Genomic DNA, 22,238 nt, shown 5'->3' on the forward strand with positions numbered 1-22,238 from the left:
CTTGTTCAACGTGTATGAGAGGCCGCTAAGGGAAGACAGCCTCAATATATGGGCCATCAGTACCAGTAAGAGGCTGATGTTCTCAGCTTAAAGTCTCTTTCAATGGACCCGGAGAGCAGTGTCTCGATTTTGCTAGTGCTTGCCTAGCAGGAACTAGTTAATGGGCAGGTGGTCAGTCTGAGTAAAACCAAAGTGTTGCCAGTGGGAGGGGGTGCAGATACACAAGACCCCATGATTTGTGTTTGCCAAAAGAGGGTCCCTGTTGAATCTTGGGTTGCTCCTGGATTCCCAGGACATAGGAGCAGCCAAACTTGCTTTTCATCTTCACTTGGATAGACGATTGCAATCTTTCCTCTCAAAAGTGAAAGCCATCTATTATCTATGACTAGGTATGCTATATAAGAAAACCCTTGATGGTCACCAGAAGTTTTCACATGATATGCAAGTGCCCATCTAGGCATGCACTCTTTCCATCAAGGGTTTATCAACCTCCTGCTTTGGAGACTGTACTGTCTTTTCAATTCTTAGCAAGGCAAAATGCTAATCTAACCATGACCTACAGAGCCATATGCAAGTATTTTTTGTCACCTAATATATCAGTGTCTAAGTTGAGATTGGCTAAACTGATGTCAATTATTTCAAGACAGGATTTTTGGGAATACAGGGAAATAAATGCTTTGACTTTGGAATGCTGGGAGATCAAAGCAGAGCTATTTCATTCAAGAAAGATTATTCCTTGCCATAAGCAAGACGTCCTGTGCTTTATCCACAAACAAAAAATATTTCAAGCAGTATTGAATTTGGGCACTAAGTTCCCATTTAGGGTTTTACTATACTGTTCTGGTCAGATTTTATTTTAAAGAAATTATAAATGTATAAATGTAAGATTTAATTTTAAAGAAATTATAAATGTATAAATACTTCTTATACGTTTTCTGCTAATCATTACAATAAGTATCCAACTTATCCAACATATTTGAAATATTGAATTCCATATTATTTCTTGGCTCAGACTATACATAACTGGACAAATAGCATTGTTTCCTCATTTTATATGAAAATTACATGCAGCATATTCAGTAACTAATCAAATGCTCAGTCAAGACCAAACTGGAGTTTCTGCTCCACTGCTCTGAGAGAAGATGGACTGAGCAGCAAATATCCTGCTTTCTTACCTTGAGGTACTTTTCTAGCATTTTCACAATGTGCTTGCTATTTAGGACACTTTTAGCAATATGAAAACTAGCCTTCTTGAAATGTTCAGCAGCAGTCTGAAAAGAACACATAAAACGTATAAGTAATTCTGATGATTAAGTACAAAATAAACATGATTGACATGGAAAATTGCAAATATTTAAGATTAAAAACAGTCAGTAAATTCTTTTTATTAAACCTTTTGGATTTGACCTACAGTTACATAGGACTTAGTCTAGAGAGCTATAGTTTTCCTTGTAGGACCTTGTTTTTAAGGTAGAGCAGAATAAAACAGTTTTTTCCCTTGCAGCTTGCCTTGTCCTATGAAGCCCCACTATACCTTTTCTAGTTTATTCCAATTTGGAGAAAATTAATCGAAATAATTTTCCTTCAGCGGATGCTCGAGCAGGTTTCATTTCCTTTCAAGTCTAGAAGACATTTTCCACTCATGAAATTGAAGTATTTCCAAACCATGTTAATCTAAATCTTTATAAAGCTTGAATATAGAACAGGAAATTAAAATATGATTGTGTAAAGCAAAGGTTCTTTAAATGTCTCTGCTAAAGTGGATTCAAAGCACCTATTAGTGAAAAAAGTGATACTATATTTCTATAATATTTCAAACCATTTATATTTCAAAAACTTTCTTAAGTCTATAAGTCATAAACTGTCTTTTTCCTTCCTGCAGTAAAAATGATTTATTTCATGTCCATTAATAGCATTCCTTCACTTTTTTAAAATCAGTGTGGGTTAAAACCATTAATAATCACAATTTAGTTTAATGGAGGAAAAAGTCAAACTTAATGTTTCTGAAAAATAAAAACAATCTTATACTATGGAAATATTTCTATAGTACAGTATTCATAATTTCTACTTAAATTGAAAACTGTCTGTCACTCTATAAAGAGGATTGGCAGAGAACACAAGCATAAGTATCTGATTTTGAATCTTATATTAACCAGCAGATTTGTTGGTATGAAACTGGAACTATCACACAAGCAATAGTGAAAGAGTAAGTACACTTCTTTGAAATGTTTAACATATTTTTCACATATTTTCAAATAATTTCAACATTATTTTTTTTTAAACCATAAATGCAAATTTTATATGTGGAAAAAGTATGTATGCCCCTATCACCCTCCTCAAATATGAATCAAGTGCATTAAATTAGGTGCAAATGATAAGAAAGCATTAGAGATGATCTGGAAGGAACTTGTCTTAGTTAAACCTCAAACGTTTAGTCGGATTTTCTGTTTATTGCTGAAGTGCATGGTCCAATTTGGTGTAGATTAAAAACTCTAAGACTTTTAGAAAGAAGTTTAGAGATGTCTTTGAGTCTGGGAAGGAATTTTAAAAGATCACCAAACAATTGGATGTCAATCATCCTACTATTTGGAAGATCATTTATAAGAGGATAGGATTTCAAAACAAGCCTGCCAACTTGCCCATGCCAGATGGTTCCAGCAAGTTCAATCTAAGATCAGAATGCTAGATGTTGAAGGAAGTACCTAAGAACTCCAGAATTTTGCCATCTGATCTTTCAGTTAGTTCTTGCTACTACTCAAGCCAAAGTGTATATTTCTACCATAAGAGGCCATTAACTATAACTGTGAGAGGTACCTTAGAGTCCTAGATGATGATCACTTGAATATGAGCCAGTACTATGCAGCAGCAGCCAAAAAAGCTAATACAATCCTGAGTTCTATAAACAGAGGCATAGAATCAAGATCATGTGAAATGTTAGTGCTGCTTTATAAAACCCTAATAAAACCACACCTAGAATACTGCAACCAATTTTGTTCACCGCACTACAAAAAAGATGTTGAGACTTTGGAAAAAGTTCAGAGCAACTAAGATGATCAAACTCCTGGAGACTAAACCATATGAAGAATGGCTGCAGGTTTCCAGTATTTCAAGAGCTGCCACAAAGAAGAGGCAGTCAAATTATTGTCCAGAGCACTGGAAGGCAGGACAAGAAACAATGGTTGGAAACTGAGTCTATCTGAATCTTATAAAAGAATTACCACGTTGAAATGATTTGACTGACAAAAAAGGAGACATGAAAATTCTTTCTACTTTAACAGATTCCTGGATGAAAGATACAGTGGTACCTCGGTTCTCGAACGCCTTGGTTTATGTACATTTCAGATACCGAACAAAATTTTCTGCAAAAATTTGCTTCAGTATCCGAACAAAAATTCGGATACTGAACAGAAAATTTTGTTTACTATCTGAAATATAAGATCTGAGGGGACTAGGTGAGAGGGAATGGGAGTCAGAATCCCGACACGCCCCTCCTGGCTGCCCTCTTAACAGCCTCCCAGTCTCTACCTTGTAGCTGCTCCAAGCTGCAGGAAGGGTAGGGCTGGATGCAATACCGGCAGCTTCGGGGGGCTCCTTTCCTCAGTGGTTCAGTTGGTTACCTCCAAGCAGCTGCACCAACTTTTTCTTTCCCCCCGGCGGCGGCTCCGGCGGCTTCCCTTTGAGGAGCAGCAGCAGCGTCAGGAACGTCAGGTGATGAAGGGAAGCCGCCGGAGCCGCCGCCGGAGGGAAAGAAAAAGTTGGTGCCGCTGCCTGGAGGTAACCAACTGAACCGCGCAACATTCCCGACGCTGCTGCTGCTCTTCGAAGGAGCAGTTACAAGGTAGAGACTGGAAGGCTATTAAGAGGGCGGCCAGGAGGGGCGTTCCGACTCCCATTCCCTCTCATCCCGTCCCCTCAGATCTTTATCCCATAGGAAATAGAGGAAATACTGTAGATTTAATTGGTTCCCAGCAAGTAAATGGGCTGGGAACCAATTAAATCCATTTCCATTATTTCCTATGGGATAAATTAATTCAGCCAAATCGGTTCTCGACCACACTTCTAGAACGGATTGTGGACGAAAACCGAGGTACCACTGTATCTAACAAAATAAATGTATTTGTTCTTTCTACATGACCATTTGCTGCAAGGCTGCTATCTCCCAGAGGTAATAGACTTGTCCAAAAGTAAATGAATTTATTTTTCTTACTCTGCGATTCCTATTGTGATCAACAGATCCCAGATGCCTCTGAAGAAGATGTTGTTGTGCAGGAATTAGCATGTCACAAGCTATACAGTGAGCAGCTTCTATCTTCTTAAAAAAGTGCTCCTGGCCAATTCCTGAAAAAATATAAATTGGAACAAAAGTTATTGACAAAGTCCTAAGTATGCTATTATAAAAGTTGTCCCCATTCAATGCTGGTGTAATAGAGATTTGAGTATTCCCAATTACATTTTCTCTATTAGGCCAAAACTAGGCCATCTTTAGACCAGGACCCTGCCCTGTTGCGCTTGCTTCTGCTTCCCCAATCCCCGCTCTTTTTGGCCATCCTGCCGTCCACTGCCTCTAGTGTCCCTACTGTTTCCCACTAACTTTTACCATCTTTCTTCTATTGCTGACAAGGCAAACCTAGCCTGGCTCTTGGTGAGTCAGCGGACTGTACAAGGCTTGAAAGGCTTCAAAAAGGCTGTGCACAATGAGGAGCTGAAGGCAACAAGAGCCAAAGCCAGCTGATGACTCATCAAGCAGTGAGAGGATGATGACGAAAGTCAGCTGGGGGCAGTAGGTAGGTATAATGAGTGCAGAACATCCAAAAGGGCAGGTGGAAAGTCCCATGCAGGTGGGCTGTGAATGCACAAATCTTGGTAACATGACTGCAGGAGCACTGTATTGTCTGTTATTTCAAGAACCAGCTCAAAATATCATTTGTTCAGCAATGACATAACTGAATTAAGTATAGGTTACTTAAATATGATTTCTCAAAGGATTAAGATCACTGCAGAATGGTGTAAAATATCTAGATGAGAGTTAACGCATGTCAAGTGGTCTTCTACTCTTAATATTGTTGTTCTTACCTTTAAATGGATCAGGTTTTGGTTTTGTACCCTCTTTCTCACTCAGCTCTTGTCTGCGCTTCCCAATTTTCTTGTTTCTATTCACAATGTATTTCTAGAGAATGAGAGCAGGCAATATTTAATATACAAGTTACTGGCCTTAAATTATAAATAAAAGCAGTCCAATAAGATATGCCAACCACCCCTCCAGAAAGATAGTTAGTAGCTATATTAAAATTGCAATTACATTTTTATAATGAAAGCTTTAGTTACAATTTAGAAAAATGTATAGCAGAAGCCTTTATAGGGTTCTAACAAATCACTTATAGTCACAAAAAAATTATTCTACAAAACCCCATTAACTAAAATATGTAACTTTTCAAACAACCTTAACATCTTGTCTAATTTGAAAATTTAACTATTTAAATGAGTATTCAGTCTAGATTTTGTATTACGTAGAGATATTTTTAACTAGAGTCTTTTGGAGTGAGTGGTTACAATAAATTTAAGTAACAATAACAATCTAAAAAAATATAATTGCTTTGCACTTTTAAAATTAAATTAATTAAACTGTTCAACAGTGCAGACAGTTATTTGTTTCTAATTATTTATATCAATTTAGTATTTTCTAAAGCTATACCTGCAGGAATTCCACTGTCTTATCAGGTAATTTGGTTCCAATGTATTGCAAGACTTCTTTATGAAATTTGCTTTGCAAATGTTTCTCCATTTCTTCATCCTCAAAAGTTCGGAACTTACAGACAGAGCAGGCAAACTGAGTTCTACAAGAAACCATTTTGTTATAAAATGCAGTTTCAAAAGTATGAAGAATTAGGAAGTTAAATTTGTAAAATAATTAATCACAATTCATCCCCTAAATTTGACAAAAACTAAGACTTAATTTAATTCTGAAGTATTTTCTCCAATGTAATATATAGCATTTTAATAAAGCAAATACAGCAACTATCCGGGTTAAGAATGCCCTGATCTAAGGATGAACCATAGTTAAGAATGGTGCCTACTATAGCAAAATTCAAATTATATATTAAATGATTCCAAATAAATAGACAACAAGCTGTTCATTATGCAATATTCCTTACATAGTATTTCACAATAATATCATTTTGTCTTATATTCAACTTAAGGACAGATCTTAGAAATGGAACTGTTCTTACACTGGAAACTCTCTGTAGCACAGCGATAGATTGGTGTTGAATTTTCATTTTACCATTACAAAAGAAACATGTTTTAGCAGTATATTTTTTCAATGAGATCCTAACTTTATTCTTCGATATTCTTCTGGAAAAACATTGCATTAAGTTCTGTATTAGATTCATTTTATTAAGCAACCCAATTAAAAATACACCTGAATAGTTACAATATCTTTTGTCTGATCCTAAACAGGAACACACAAAATACAAAGAGAAAAGTGGGAAACAATTTTTGAACGACCAAAAAATATATTATTAAACAGCAGCATTTTAAGGTTTTCCCACTTTCTTATTTTACATGCATTTAGTCTATACACTCAATTAGAGAAATATAGAGTAGGCTTATTATAGAATAAAACTGAATACAAAATCCCACTTTTAAAACCAGTCATTTGTGTTGTGTGTGTGTTTTCATAATACTTGTTCATAGTATTGAACAAATGAGATCTGAGGATGCTGTTTTTAACAACAGAAATCCAAGGTGTTTTTTGACCCTATAGTACAATCTTATGTATCCCTACTTTAAACTCATTTTTATTTGTTTTAATTACCTGTCCATTGCACGGTCACGCATTCTATCCCTCTGCCTCTGTTTCTCTTTTCTTTGTTTTGCCTCTTCATCATCACCATCCCCACCATCACCAGTTGCTACAGAAAGTTATATTTAAGAGGCAACATTCATTTGTTTTAGAATGCTTTTTTTAAAATTCTGCATGTCCTCTTTGACCTATATGATGATAATCTCATGGGAATATTATTAAGAAAGAATTACCACAATTTCATATCTAATGTAATTTCAAACATAAACATCATAGACTCAGACACATATGCAAAATCTTAGCACAAATACAAAGCTGACCTAATTTGGCTAATCTGAAAAGATAAGACGCTTCAGGCTTGTTTAATACCTGGATGGGAGATCACCAAAAAACAACAGGGCTGTTCATTAGGCTGAGAAATCAAAGTAAATATTTAATGAAAGATGGCAATATAATGTAGTAGGTGTTGGACTAGAAGATTTAAGTGTTGGACTAGAAGCAGGGAAACCTAGTCCACACACAGTCAGAGAAAATTTCTAGGTTGCTTTCTCTTTCAGACCAACCTACCCCACAGGATTTTTGTGCAAAAAACCCCAAAACAAATAGGAGATTTTTTTTTACCATCCTGAGCTTCTAAATGAAACATAAGTTACAACTCAGTCATTCAATTTTACTGACAAGAAAAATTACATATTTGAATTTATAATGCCAATAGGAGCTGAATTTGACTCGAAGGTGCTTCAATTTTGATAAACTAACAACAAATAAAATATGGATTTCAGTTCTTCTGAGGTGTTGCTTATAAGCATTTTGGTCTTTGGAACAGTAGGCACATGTAGAGTTTTGAGAACAAGTTAGGGGAATGTTACCATGGACAAAGTTGCCACTTTGAAAACATTCATTAGCAGTAACTCTCTTGGCACTGTCACTTATCATTTTATTTTCTAAGAGCACCTCTGGGATTTATACAAGAAGTCAGAGATATTAATGGAAATATGGATTGTTCCTGAGGCTGATGGTTGTCACCTAGATTTTTTTCAATTAGAATAATGTAAAAATATAAAACTAGATGAAGGAAGAAGCTTCTAAGAAACATGTTCAAGGTTTATAGATACCTACTGGGGGCTTATTTTTGGGGTGAAAGCGGTGGGCTGGGCCAAGAGACACGTGTCTTGCTGTAATCTGACAGCTCCTTGGCATCTCTCGGCCAGTCTGTTTAATTCCAGTTCTCACCATAGAGCCGGGAAGCACACTCACAGAGCGGTCGCTGCCCTGGCTGGGGTTTGGAAGCCGCAGAGCCAGCATTTGGGGGAGAGAAAGAAGGAAAAACTTCTGCTGCTTCTGCTTTTGGCTGCATGCAAAGAAAGCAGCCGAAGTCTTTCTTTCTCCCCTAAACTTCCTGCTCCTCTCCACTCCAATCTCCCTGCAGTCCCCCTACCTGAGCGCTGACTGACTGGAGCGCCTGCTGGCATGCCGGGGAAACCCCTCCACCCCTTCCTCCCACAGGCCCCACTCACTCTTCCCAGGCACCTGGCAGCGAGACCAGGGCAGCCATGCTGAGGGCAGTTCCTACAGATGCAGTTCAGCCAGCCCGGCCACAGCAGTGCTCCCTACCTGCATCTGAGCTTGGCATGCATGGGGCTGGCTGGGGCTTCTGTAGATGGCGGCAGCAGTTGGTGATCAAACCCGAGCTGACAGCCAAACATCTAGCCAGGCACAGCAACAGAAGCAGCTGGCAACAAAACCTCTCAAGCAGGGGTGGGGTGGGGGAAGAGTGTACGTAAGACACAGCGCCAGGACAAGGAGCCATTTGGCTGCATGCAAAGAATCTTTCTTCCCTTTCGCTCCAAGAGGCGCTGCTGAGGTGTCATGAGTCTCACAAAGACTCATTTCTGGTGCAGTTGAGAAGAGAGAAAGATTTTCTGCATGCAGTTGAAAGGTTCCTTGTCCTGGCGCTGTGTCTTACATGCATTCTTCCCGCCCCCTGACGAAAGAGAGAAGGGGGGGGGAGGAGGAAAGGCAGTTGCTTTGCCTCAGGCAGCCTGCGAGAGTTTCTTGCCCCTCCCGCTTTGCTCAAGAGCCGGAGGCAGGGGAGGATCATAGGGCACAACACCAAGGAACGCGATGGAGCTACAAGTGTCAGGTAGGACACGTGTCTCACAGTGGGGTGCAATTTGGGGGTTGCAAGTGAGGCTGGGCGGGGTGAGCCAGGAGACGTGCATCTTACCTGACACTTGTAGCTCCACAATGTTTCTCGGTGTTGTGTCCAAGGAAGGAAACCCCTTGTAAAAGAACACTTCTTGCGAGTTCAATCAAACTTCTTGAACTTGCAAGAAGCTTTCTTTTACAATCGGCTTCCTTCCCTGGACACAACACTGAGGAATGTGACGGAACTACTAGGGTCAGGTAAGATGCGTGTCTCAGTGGGGTGCAGTTTGTGGATGGCAGGTGAAGTGGAGGTGGGTTGCGAGATGCATCCTACCTGGGACTTGTAGCTCTGTTACATTCCTCGGAGAGAGAGAAAGAGCAAGGGGTGCACATACACCTCACAGGACTGGTTTAGAGTCTTGTTTTCCTAACAGTGGTCACCTGTTGCCTCTTGCTTGCTTCCTCTCTCTTTCCCGGCCAAAAGAGTGCTCACTGCAAAAAGAGCATCTCCTGACATTCCCACCCCCCTTCCCCAGAAAGTAGTTGAGGAAAGGGGAGGGTTATTTCAGCACATGTTCTGAAAAGCCTGATTGACCTTATTATGGAGATATATATTATTTTCTGGGAAACATGGTAGTATATTATTACATTATTAACCTTCTAGATTGAGGCTATGACTGTGGTTATAGATAAAAAGGCTATTACTATATTCTAATCAACTAAAATGAAATCTTGATTGAGCAGAGTAATTGAGGGAAAATGAAATTTGTTATTTGGGAATCTCATTGAATTAAACAGAGGGCATTGTGGAGATTTGTATCATTTGTGGATGTTATTATACCAATGACACAAGACACAACAGACATTTGTTTTACTGAATCCAGTTTGTTATATCACGAGCTGATAAATCTGTGCAAGAATTATACAACTTGTATAATTATTATTTTAAAAATCTGCATTCTAAGCAGGAAAGCATGGATACTAGAATGCTATCCCCAAATAAATAATACTACTTCAGTCCAAAGTTAACTTATGTTTCCAAGTGAAAAGAAACATAGGTCTTTCAATTGCATCTATATATCTTACCATACTTTTTCCTTTGAGAGTTTCATTGCCTCCTTTATACTCCTTTAAAAAAATAAGGAAGAAATAACACATTAATTCTACAGTTATAGAGGAATTTATATAAAGTGTGTTAACAATGATTTCTTATATTGAATGAAAAATATATGCCAGAAGTACTACTTCTGAAAATTGAACTTTAAAGGCAGAATTTGTAAACAATTTTCTACAAGGTTGACAAATAGACTGATTTTATCGACTCAAATATAAACAAGTATTGATTCAAATATAAACATATTTCAACTAGAAATTAAATCCTGCATGGTTATTTGAACTATAGCCACTTCTATTTGAAGATGCAATCATTCAGCAAGCATAAATTGTACAAATTCAGTAACAAGATAAGCAGCCCATATTTAAAAATTATGGAAAGCGCAATTGGACTTCTGGGCAGCAGGTAATTCAAAAATAATGGAATGGGCATTGGTCTTACCTGATACTCTCCTTCTGGTTGGGTGGATAGAATCCAGGAATGGGCTGACATCGTCTGCTAGCTGACTGGACTGAGTCTGTCAAAGCTGTGAGGACATGCCTCCTTTACCAATGGCCTCCAGCCTTTGGTGAAGGCAGTGTCCATCCCTGGACTCGGGACCCCACACCAAGGTGGGGCTGGATTCTCTGTCCACCCAATAAGAAGGAGCATATCAGATAAGACCAACGCCTTTTCTCCACTGTGCAGGAGAGAGAATCCAGGACATACCAAAACTGGCTTATCCTACGGGTGGGCTCTATTCGGGACCAGAGTCCAGTGTGGACCCTCTGGAGGACTCACCTGCCAAAGGCTGCTTCAGCTGAAGCGAAGGCATCCAGTTTTTAATATCTAATGAAAGGGAAAGAGAGGACCAAGAAGCTCCTTGATAAACCTCCTCAAGAGAGGCCTGAGTAGCCCCCGCTGCTTTCGTGGCTGTGCTCCTCGTGGAATGGGACGTCATGTCACCCGTTGAAGCAATGGAAGGGCCTGGAGTGCATAAGCCTTGGTGATGCACTCTTGAATCCACTGGCCCATTGTTGATGATGTGATCTTTTTGCCCAGTGTAGAGGGCTGGATGGACACAAAGAAGGATTCTGTTCCCTCCTGACATCCAAGGTATGCCACTTCTTTTCCAGAGTGTGGGTAAGGCCTGGTTGGCAGTATAAGTTCCTAGTCCTCTGGAACTAGGAATTCACCTTGGGGACAAAGGAGGGGTTCAACCACAAAGCCACACTACCCAAGTGGAAAATACATACATAGTCCTTCTGAGAGAGAGGGCTGCAAGTTCTGAAATCCATCTGGCTGGCATAACAGCCACTTTACATGCAAGGAAGTGCAGGCCAACCAATCATAATGGCTCAAAGCCCCTCCCCCCACTCCCCGATGAGAGAGTGCAAAACCTTGGAAAGGTCTCCGGTAAGGTACCTGTACATCACTGGGATTCTCAAGTTGGTTGCTCCCCTTATGAACCTGCACACAGTGGGATGCTGAGCGAGAGACTGCAATATCCTGTATACCAATATGGAGGACAGTGTCGCCACCTGTCTACTGATGGTATTGGGGGATAACCCTTTATCAAGTATATCCAGGAGGAACCCCAGGATCTGAACTACAGACATATCTATGGGATCAATATCTGTCCTGGCACACCAGCCGCAAAAGGCCTCCCATGTGGCACTGTAGATGCGATTGATGGACGACCTCCTGGAGACTTGTATTGTCTGAATGATCCTGGAGGAAAAATTCTTCCCTCTCAGAACGCTCCATTCAAGCACTAGGCAGTCAATTGGAGCCCCTGTGGTTCTGGATGGACCAAGGCCCCCTGACTGAGAAAGATCTTGTTCTGAGGGATCCTTCAAAGCTGAGCTACCAGCACATTGACCAGATCTGCAAACCATGGCCTTCTGAGCCAGTGGGATGCTATGAACAGGATCTCTGCTTTCTCTGCCAGCATTTTCCTGATCACCCTCGGGATTAGGGGAAGAGTAGAAAAGGCTTACAGTAACCCCGGCGGCCACTGACTGTGGAGTGCATCGACCCCCTCCATCCCCGATGCAGCAAACCTGGTATAGAACCTGGGTGGCTGGCTGTTGTCTTGGGTGTCAAACAGGTCCACAACCAGAAGGCAGAATCAGTCCATCATCTCACTATCTCCAGGATCCAGAAGCCTGATGTAATCTCCTCCCTTGATCTGCAAAGAGGGTTAGGCGACCCCTGATAGGAGTGTTGGACCTGTAATCACTTGGGACGATGAAAGGGCCGACTTCCTCCACTCTGAAAAGACTGCCTGGCCTGGAATCATCTGCTCCTGCCCAATGAATCTTGCTGTTGTCGTTGTTTTGGGATGTAGTTCCCTTGAGGACCTGCATGGGAGACCCACACCTGCACCCGTTGTCTGAAAGGAAGTGTGGCACAAATAAGGTGAAAGGCGATAATCACCTTGTCTAGAGAAGGTTGGCATGATTTTTCCCTTGTCTCTTGACTCCACCAAGATGGGATCCAGAGAATTCCCAGGTTTTCCCCTTTGAAAGGGGCCTAAGCCAGTTTCCACTTATGATGGGTATCCGCCTGCCATTGGTGCAGCCAGTACAATCAGCAAGCCACTACCGAAGCAGCTACGGCCTTGGAGGCAACCTGGCTTGTGTTAAGCATAGCATCTGCAGAGAACTGCACTGCTGCCACAAGTTTATTAATATCCTGGCGGGTCCTTATGTCCCCTGTCGGGCTCATCTCTTGCATCTGGCAAAACCAGAGCAAGGAGGTCCTATTGAAAAATGAGGCAGCCGTGGATACTTTGACTGCCCAGGCCTCTTTAAAGTGTTTGGTCCACGCTTTTATCCTCTGCCTTCAAACCCTGCTCGGGGTCGCTAAGTATGGTGGAAGACGTTTGCAAGGCCACCATCACTGCTGGCATCTGGAGCATCCAAGCAAGCTCTGGGCCCACATTATAAAACTTCCGGTCAGAAGCTGATGGATGGGGGCCTTCCCAAGAGAGTCCCACTGGGTGTGGGGATGATCTCTGCCTCTGTGGCTGGCTCAGAGAACAGTGGATCAGTGGGATCTGCTGGGCCCTTAGGTGGGTCTGGATTTGCAGAATGTGTCCCATGATGGGCTGAATTTTTGACTTTAAAGAGGAGTGATTGAACAGGGCAGATTGGAATAGCCCTGTGAAAACCAGCTGGTCCTGTGTCAGTCCCTCATCATCAGAAAGATCCAGTTCCTTTTGCCCTCTATCCTCCGTGAGGGGATTGGCTCTGCTGGGAGGGAGCAGGGGAATAGTGTCCTGGGAAGGATGGAAAGTCCTCTGGGAGATGAGGTGCCTGGCTTTGGTCTGGATCTTGAGAGAATCCAGAGGCCACAGAAGGTGCTCACTTGGACTACTGCATTCCTGCAGCTATGCCTTGCCTGATGGCTTCTGCAATGACAAATTGCATGTTGGCAGGAATTTCTGGTTCTGGCACCACCCTTGGGCAAAAGCCTGCTGCTGATGGGGTAAAGGTCACTTTAGACACAGCTCTGGCCCTGTCACAGGGCTGCTCACAAAATCCTGCAGCTGTAGTCAGGTCTGACATCAAGTCCCAGTAACCTACACTGTTGACAGGCAATTGAGACTCCTGCAGGGAAAACTGCTCTCCAGCTCCTCTGGAGACAAGTCTTGTGAGTTCAGCCTAGTAGTATGGCTTACCATGCCTTGCAATTCTGACAGTTGATTATTGCCATGGCAGGATTTGACAGGTCATCCTTGGGGAGGTGCTTGTAGACTTCTCTTGTCACAGAGTTTGTCAAGGGCTTTCTCCCACCTACGTGCATCACTTTGCTGCCTTGGAGCTCTTACGAGTGACCACAGCCTTTCTGTCTGCCTTTGATGTGCTCTTCAATGGTGAGGGAGTAGGCTCTGCGCTGCCTCCAGCAGCCGTGTCCACCATATTGTGTGCACCCCAACAGGCAAACTCGCTAATTACTTTGCTGCCAGTGACCATGGCTTAAGTGAGTGTGCCCAGGAGGGCAGGAACTCAAATCACTCCTGAAATTTCCCCAGGTCTCTGTGAGAATGGGGAGGGGCCTCAAAAGGGGCTGTAAGCAATTGCTCCATTTTCCAGGAGCCTGTGAGCCCGTTCATACCTTCTTTGAAGGCTGTGATCAATCTTCCTGCTGGGTCAGCTCCTCAAGTTAAGGAGTACCAAAGCTCCTGTGAGTTTTGAACTCCTGGCATTAGCAACATGGAGCCAGGCTCATTCACGCTACCTCAGGATCGATTTTCCCACTGGGTCAGCTTGTAAAGTTAAGGAACCTGAAAGCTTCTATGACAGTTTTGAGCTCCTAGCTTAGCGGCATGGAGCCAGGCTCATTCATGCTACTCCTCAATCGCAAATACCTTACACATCCACTGAAATTGGCCTTCAGAGTTTGAGCCAAAGCTCTTACTGCTGGAAGAAGCCTGACAGCTCCACTGGTCAGATCAAGAGCCAGTCGGTTGTAAGACAATCTCACTGCTCTATCCTGAAAGAATCCAAGAATCTCCCCCCTTGATCTGCAAGGAAACTAGAAATACTATTACGAACAAATAGAGGAATTTTTGACACATTTGTGCTAGTTGTTGGACCGAATCAAAAGCTGGGCCTGTTGGTAAAAGAGGCATGTCCTCAAAACTCTGACAGGCACAGTTCAAACAGTTAGCAGACAATGTCAACCCATTCCTGGATTCTCTTTCACCACAGTGGAGAAGGAAGGAATTTCAGGATTTACATGTGCTCTTTTCAGCATGCTTTGCAGATAATCATAATTAGAAATGACAATGTGGACATGAGATAAAAAAACTCTTTTCAGATAGATAAATGAACTATACTGACAGTGCTGGTTATATGTAGATGACAGTAGGCAACCATGAAATTATCTTCACTCTTACATTTTTTTTCTCAGGAGTCAATAATGCTTACAATGATTTAGCTTTTAGCTGCTAGACCATTCTTTGTTGACCGAATGAGAGGATGGAAGACAAAGTATTTTTCTGAAAATGAATTGATGACTGGATTTATATCCTGCCTTTACTTTGTATCATTTCAGGTACTGTAGATAATGATGCTGCCTCAAGCAGCTGATCCAACTGTTCTTGCACTGGCCCAGAGCAACATGGTTCAACTTCTTAAGACATTTCATCTCTAGAGACAGAATGATTTTGCACAGGACCAATAGCATTCTCAGAATGCACAAGAATTACAATTTATTTATTTATTTATTTATTAGATTTGTATGCCGCCCGTCTCTGGATTCGCAGCAAGCATAATTATAATCATGTTGGAACATAAAAGTTGTAGCCTCAACACATCTGGGAGTTGTGCTTGATCTTACAAGCTTTGAAATTAGAATTCCAGAATAAGAATGAAGAAATTATCCTGTGTGCTATGAAGAGCAAATGTCCTTTTTTTAGTCTGTACTGAATTACAGGTAGCCCTTATTACTGACAGTAACAAGGGCCAGGTATTCCATTACTAAGTGACACATTGTAAAGAACAATGTCATGTAGCCGCACCAACACCGGATGGCAGTTCTGTGTGACCCACCTGCCATCATTAGGTGAATCATGCCCCAATCACGTATGGTCACATTAACACCATTTGCAACCTCTTGCTGGATTCCTCACTGAATTTGTTTGCAAAGGCTGGTGGTGAAGTTTGCAAATAGTGACGACATGATTGTGGAACACTGACATTATTACCAGCCATTTGCCATATCCATGAATTACAATCACATCACTGTAGGGACAGTGCAACAATCACAATGAGGACCAATTGTAAAAAACAAAACCTCATTCAATGCTGGAATCACTTTGAACAATCGCTGAACAAGTGGTTAAATGAGAACTATCTGTATGTTTTTGGGACATTAAATCTCTAAGGAACAAAATCTTTAAAGAAAGAAAAGGAAAATTGCACTGTTATAATTGTAATGTTTTCAAAACTGCATATGGCCCATGATGAACATACTGTATATTATTCATACTTGTTTTATGAATAGAATGACTTATACAATATTTATAATAGTTTTAGCTTCAAAGACATGTCAGAAAACAACAATTTACAATATTTTTTCTCTTATTTGGGAAAGATACTTACACCTTTATCTCCTTCATCTGCTGACTTAGTTTCACCATCATCTGTGAATACACAAGATATAAAACCACTGTAAACGCAGTGTCTCTGTTCTTCACCAGTCCAAACAACAATATCAGTTTAAAGTAATAGTACCATTATTTCTCATTCATTGATTAACAATTACACAAGATCTCTTTTCTGAACTATTTTTCTTCTAGATATGAAAAATTTAAATTATTAAAACATGACTAAATTATAAAAAAAGTGACAGTGATGTGAATTCCTGAGTTTCCGAGAAGGATTTCTACTGAATATAGGTGGTTGCCAAGGTACATTATAATAGAGTAGAAGCTAGGTATTAAGGTCAGCAAATAATGCATCCAGATCTCAAAATAAATAGAATGTTTACCATTGTCAGAGTCATCTCTTTCACTTTCTATCTTTGCCTGCTTGTTGTCAGGTTCCTCTCCACTTTGGGGTCGTTTCCGCTTGTATAACCCGCCTTCATTATCCGAACGCCCACCCAGACGACCACGAAAAGCTCTCCTCTTGGGCTAGGGACAAGTTGAACAAAACATTTTTGGCCCATTTATTGACACCAGCAGTGTATCGGAGAAGATTTTAAGAATGCTTCTTGCTATTCCTTGCTGACCCTATCAACACCATTTCTGCAGAAAAATTTTAAAAATTGCAAGGAAAGATAAAAAACAAGCTGGTATGCATCTGACAATGTAAAAATGATAAGACTATCACAACTTTCTCAGTTACTAAAGTAATCTCATTTATAATGATTAAAATAGTTATGAGAGTACCCAGTGTTAGCATGTTAAACTTACTCTGCCACGTGTTCTGCTGAATCCATAGGGCATGTTCCCAGGAATCCTTCCCATTCCTTGCATTCCCATCATGCCATAATCATAATCCCCATAGTTGCCATACTCTCCATAGTCGCCATAGTCTCCATAATCACCATAATCCCTATACTCAGGGACATGTGATCGAGAAAAGAGTGATGGAAGCCTGTTGGGTCCAGGTCCTCCCATATTCCTCCCGCCCATGTAATTCATTTCATTCCAGTGTGTAGACAGCCGTTCTGTACTTGAGGGCATGAAGTGGTCACGATTGAAAGTGTTTGGACGACCTCGATTTTGGACCCTCCCTCTAACAAAACCATAGTTGTTTCCTCTGTTACCAGGTTGATCTCTGCGGTTACCAGGCCCATCATAGTGACTTCCAAAAGTATCATTCCGATCTATTCCAACTTCATTATAGTCATAGCTGGTTCTGTATAGATCACGTTCAGGAACTGCGGCTCTGGAGTTGTATGATTCAAAAGACTCAAATCTGAAAGAGCTGTAAAGTAAAGAATCCAGTCAGTTGCTAGGAGAGATTTTAAAGAACTATCAATTCCCATGTTGTGAATGTCAGTTTAGTTGTAACAGTAGAATCTATTGAACAGTTGAATATCTGTCATGCATGCCGAAATCTACAGCTATCATTCCTTGACAGGTTGTGAAGTAGTTAGGCTAAGAATGAACTACACATGATCATCTAAGCAGTCAGAACTGATAATATAGGCAAACCAGATCCATCATCTGATGTAATGGATAGCAGTTTTATTTATTTATTTATTTTGATTTTTATGCCGCCCTTCTCCTTAGACTCAGGGCGGCTTACAACATGTTAGCAATAGCAATAGTATACCCTTTATAAGATTTATGAATACTCCATATTTTTATCAGGGGCTCATGGCTGTGAGAGTTTGAGGAGACTCTTTGATAGCCTCATACTGCAATGAATACATTTAATTTCGCAGCTGCAATTACAAAGACAGCCAGGAAAGTGATTGAAGCCTCAAGTGATTGAACCATTGTCAGTCAACAGGAATGCAGTCAACAGGAGTCCTAAGTTTATCAGGTACTTAGGAGCAGAGAGATTGGCAGCCCAAGGAAACAACAGCCAATTGCCAGCCATTAATATACCAATCAATCAATACAACTCATAGAGCAGCTCAAAGTACTAATCTAATAGAGAGACGTTCCCTGAAGATGTTATAGCACAAGTCTCAAAGCTTGGAAGAGTAAACCTCTGGTCCCGGTGACTGACTCAAACTAGATCTTGCTCAAGGACCATACAGAACAATCTATCCCCTCATTTCACCCCACAAGTATCCTGATAGGTTGGACTGAAGATAGTATGTGTCCAATGCACCTCCCCACACCTTTTCCACTATACAATATTGGAAGTTCCATTTCCCCTCCCCCCCCCAATGGATTGCTACCAGTTATCTGAAACATAAGAAAGGAAGGCCTATAACCAAGTAATCTGCTCAAATGGATTATTTCTGCTTTCCTACAGTTTTCTTACTTTAAAACAATATTGTATACTATATACTATTTATATTTAACTTTTTTTTTAAAAATGCCTGGGTAGCAACCTTAATGGGGACCACTATTCTAAAAGGCTGTAATGATTTATCTGGAAAAGCAGGCCACTACTTACTAGCAATGTTCCCTCTAATTTTTTCCCGGTGTGGGTGGAAAAGTATAGTGTCTGAGCAACAGTCCCTGGGCGGCATAGAAGTATGTATGTATGTATGTATGTATGTATGTATGTATGTATGTATGTATGTATAAATAAAAAAATAAATAAATAAAAAAATAAATAAAAAAAATCCCCCTTTTTATTAAAAGAAATTAATAATAAAACAAAACCAAAATCTATTACTATTATTATTATCTTCTCTTTTTCCATCCCTGTCTCCTCCCCCCTTGTGTATGTGTGTGTGTGTGTGAACTCTTGAACCATTTCCAATAAAAGGTTAGCTATTGGAAATGGTTCAAGAGTTCACACACACACACACACGGCTGGGTTTTTTTTTCTCTTATTATTTGGGTGCTTTTTACCATATGCTTTAAATCAAGAGTCATTTCTCTCTCTTTCTCTCTCCTCCTCTTGCTCTCTCTCTATTTTTCTCACTTTCTCTCTCCCTCTCTTGTTTTCTTTCTCTCTTTCTGTTGCTTTCTTTCTTTCTTTCTCTTTCTTTCAATTATTGCTTTCCATAGGACAATCTAGCCTTTCATCAAAATAAATGTTTTGGGTTTTTGGAGGGTGTGTGTGTGAGAGAGAAGGGGGGGGGAGGGAGAGAGACAGACAGAGACAAATCTTCATTCATAGCAATTGCCTGGACAAAATTTAGCTTCCTGGTTTCCAGCCTGATATCTTTAACCACTATATCAAAATGGCTCCCTTTGGACTAATTTATGCAGGCAAAACAACATTATTCCATCATTCTATTATTTTACTGCAAAATTCAAGTCTTAAAAATTGATTAAAAATAAAATTTAAATTACCTTCCCTGATCTTCCATGCCTTCTCCAGCATTGCCACTGTTTTCCTTTGATAGCATATCCAAACGCTGGTTTATTTTTGTTATGATGGAATCAGAGTTTTCTACCTCCATTGTTCCAGTATTGTAATTTACAACTGGCATACTAGTACCCATTGTCATGTCAGAAGCTTTAGAAGTATTCCAGGTAGTTGGGGGAACAGTAGCATCATAGTTATATGTGGGACCCGTGGTAGTATTACTGGCCTGAGCACCATAATAATCATAACCTTCATAACCTGGTTAAAAAAAGGGTAAGTATAGGTTGCACAATTAAAAAAACCCCAGAATTTAAAAGTTCACTCCTAAATTCATGGAAACCAACTCCACATCAAAAATCATACACACTTTCAAATACAACAGACAGAAATATTTATTAGCCTAATGCACTTTGTTGTTTTAAGACCAGGGTCTGTGTTAAACAATATACCCACAGATGTACATTATGAGGTAAAGTTAATACTTTTCAAAATATAACTATCACATAATTGTCATAAATGTTCATAAAAGAAAATGCATAGCTTCTTGGAAGGAATTCAAAAGTAATGTTTGAAAGTATTTTAAAAAAAGACTAGTGGAAGCTTGGAGCCAACTTCCAGTAGATATAGTGAGTCAATTATCAGTAAATGAATTTCAGCATGTTTGGAATAAATATATTTATTTTATTTATTTATTTATTGGATTTGTATGCCGCCCCTCTCCGCAGACTCGGGGCGGCTTATATATTTATCATTCAACAACAACAACAAAACAGTAATAATAAAATAAGTAAAAATAAATTATTAATAATTATTAATAATAAATTAATAAAAAGAAAACAAACATGAACAATTCGAAGGGAAGAATCAATGGATCACTGGATCTTTTTTCATCATCATTCTCCATGTTTATGCAACAAAATAATATTTATTTGGATCAGTATTTATGGTTCCATGTAAGTTTCAATGAGATGGTAAAGGACACCTTAAGGGCATAATGCACCTTTTGTTAAAGCCAGTATACACCTGATGGGTCTGAAACTTTCCTGGAACCCACTGCCACACCTTCTTTCCATATGCCTCCCGCTCCCCCTCCCCCATTCTGGAATGCTTTCCAAATGTTTTCTCTCATTATTCTGCACCAAAAATTGCAATTTTTGAGAAAGGTGCCTCCTTGTTGTAGTTCAGTGTTGGTGAACCTGTAACACACCAGCCATCGCCCATTGCTCTTCCATGCATGCAAGCCAGCTGGTCTTCATGTGCACATATGTGCCAGAAACCCGAGAGCAAGTGACCACTGCACATGCTAGAAACTGGAAGCTCAGTCTCCCTGTGTGTACCTCTGTTTATGTGCACCAAGAAACTGTTTTTCCGGTTTCCAATGCTCCCCCACGCATATGCATGCACTCCCATTTCGGCACTCAATGCCAAAAAGGTTCGCCAACACTCTTGTAATTCATTGATCTTACTTTACTATTAATACTTTGGGACACAGTTCAAAATCAGAAAGACATGGATTTATGTAGCTTATATAAGTAAAGTGGATATCACTTTATTTTTTTTAAAAAAGTGGGGAAATGCCTCAGATTCTCCTTCAGTGAAAGGTAAAACTTTGGAAAAGTAAGCAAAACACATACCTTGCCAACTTCCCATGTTCGTGGCATATGTACCTTAGTAAGACACAGAGACAAAGTTTATTTTTACCTTAAATACATTGTTTTTTATTTAACAAATGTAGCCACTCATATACTTAAAGAACAGAAATAAATATTTCAACCCAAATGTATAAATCAATTAAAAAGAAATGGATAAAATTTCATTATTAACACACTCAACCACAGCCATTCTAGGCCCAAACACCATCAACATTATTTTGACTTTAGAGCCTGGGGAATTATCAGTGGTTTCCTCTGAAAACCAGGTAGCTATCCAAGATAAACACACATAGAGAATCAGCATAAGCTCTATATGGTCTAAGGCAGGGGGCCACAACCTCTGGGCCATAGCCCAACAGAGTTGTGAACTGCTTGCAAACAGAAAATGAGTGTGCGCGCATACACACACACACACACACTCTACTTGCACAAGCAGCAGGTGACAATGTGCACATGTGCTCCAAATGCACAAGTGGCAGATGGGTGTGCACACTACTCGTGAAAATGAAGCAGTGTGTGCGCTTGCCGGCCACTTGCAGAACCATTCCCTTCCCACACTGCTGGTCTATAAAGCCATAAAGGTTGGGGAACTCTGGTCTAAGATGGCTGTTTTCTAATTTCAAGCAATGGCTAAAATCTTGGTGAAACTTTAGGAACTACCCCATATGCCTTCTGAAACCCCTTCAAACAACCTGAATAACTGGGCTTTCTTGTAGTGGGAGTAGCTTGGAAAAGTAACATTAGAATAAGTGTGAAGTTTTTCTTTTTTGTATCCTATGGCAAAAATTTAGCATTAATATTATATGTTAGACAAATCAGAAATTAACACTAGATTGATTAGAATTAGTGAAACAAGTTATTCCACAATTTCCTTATATAAAAGATATTAAATGATTCATGTGAAGAAGCAGCTGAATATTTTTATTTTATATAAAATCAAAGCTCTAATTTATATAAATTCTGATAGACGTTAGTATGATAGAAAACTGATATAAACTATATTTAATCTAATAAGACTGAAAAGAAATTACTCTCAATATATGCCTGTGAAAATATTCTCCTATTGAAAATTCATGCTATTA

At 40.0% G+C, this 22,238-nt stretch overlaps 1 protein-coding gene across 5 annotated transcripts in view; it reads right to left on the reverse strand.

The window, feature by feature from the left end:
* The window catches only part of AKAP8 (A-kinase anchoring protein 8), a 31,736-nt gene that overhangs the window by 4,508 nt on the left and 4,990 nt on the right, over positions 1 to 22,238 (reverse strand). For all 5 annotated transcript variants that reach the window (XR_011558058.1, XR_011558057.1, XM_070739649.1 and 2 more), the window contains exons 3-12: positions 21,139 to 21,171; positions 19,489 to 19,762; positions 16,972 to 17,488; positions 16,545 to 16,689; positions 16,159 to 16,197; positions 6,815 to 6,911; positions 5,693 to 5,834; positions 5,074 to 5,167; positions 4,208 to 4,338; positions 1,176 to 1,271 (exon numbers count right to left, since the gene is read on the reverse strand). Coding sequence is in view for 3 of the 5 variants with exons in the window: in XM_070739649.1 (XP_070595750.1) it covers positions 1,176 to 1,271; positions 4,208 to 4,338; positions 5,074 to 5,167; positions 5,693 to 5,834; positions 6,815 to 6,911; positions 16,159 to 16,197; positions 16,545 to 16,689; positions 16,972 to 17,488; positions 19,489 to 19,762; positions 21,139 to 21,171 (1,568 nt within the window). In the remaining 2 variants the exon portion in view is untranslated. The remainder of the gene's footprint in view (positions 1 to 1,175; positions 1,272 to 4,207; positions 4,339 to 5,073; positions 5,168 to 5,692; positions 5,835 to 6,814; positions 6,912 to 16,158; positions 16,198 to 16,544; positions 16,690 to 16,971; positions 17,489 to 19,488; positions 19,763 to 21,138; positions 21,172 to 22,238) is intronic.

Source organism: Erythrolamprus reginae, chromosome 2 (genome assembly GCF_031021105.1).
Source record: "Erythrolamprus reginae isolate rEryReg1 chromosome 2, rEryReg1.hap1, whole genome shotgun sequence".
NCBI lineage: Eukaryota > Metazoa > Chordata > Lepidosauria > Squamata > Dipsadidae > Erythrolamprus > Erythrolamprus reginae.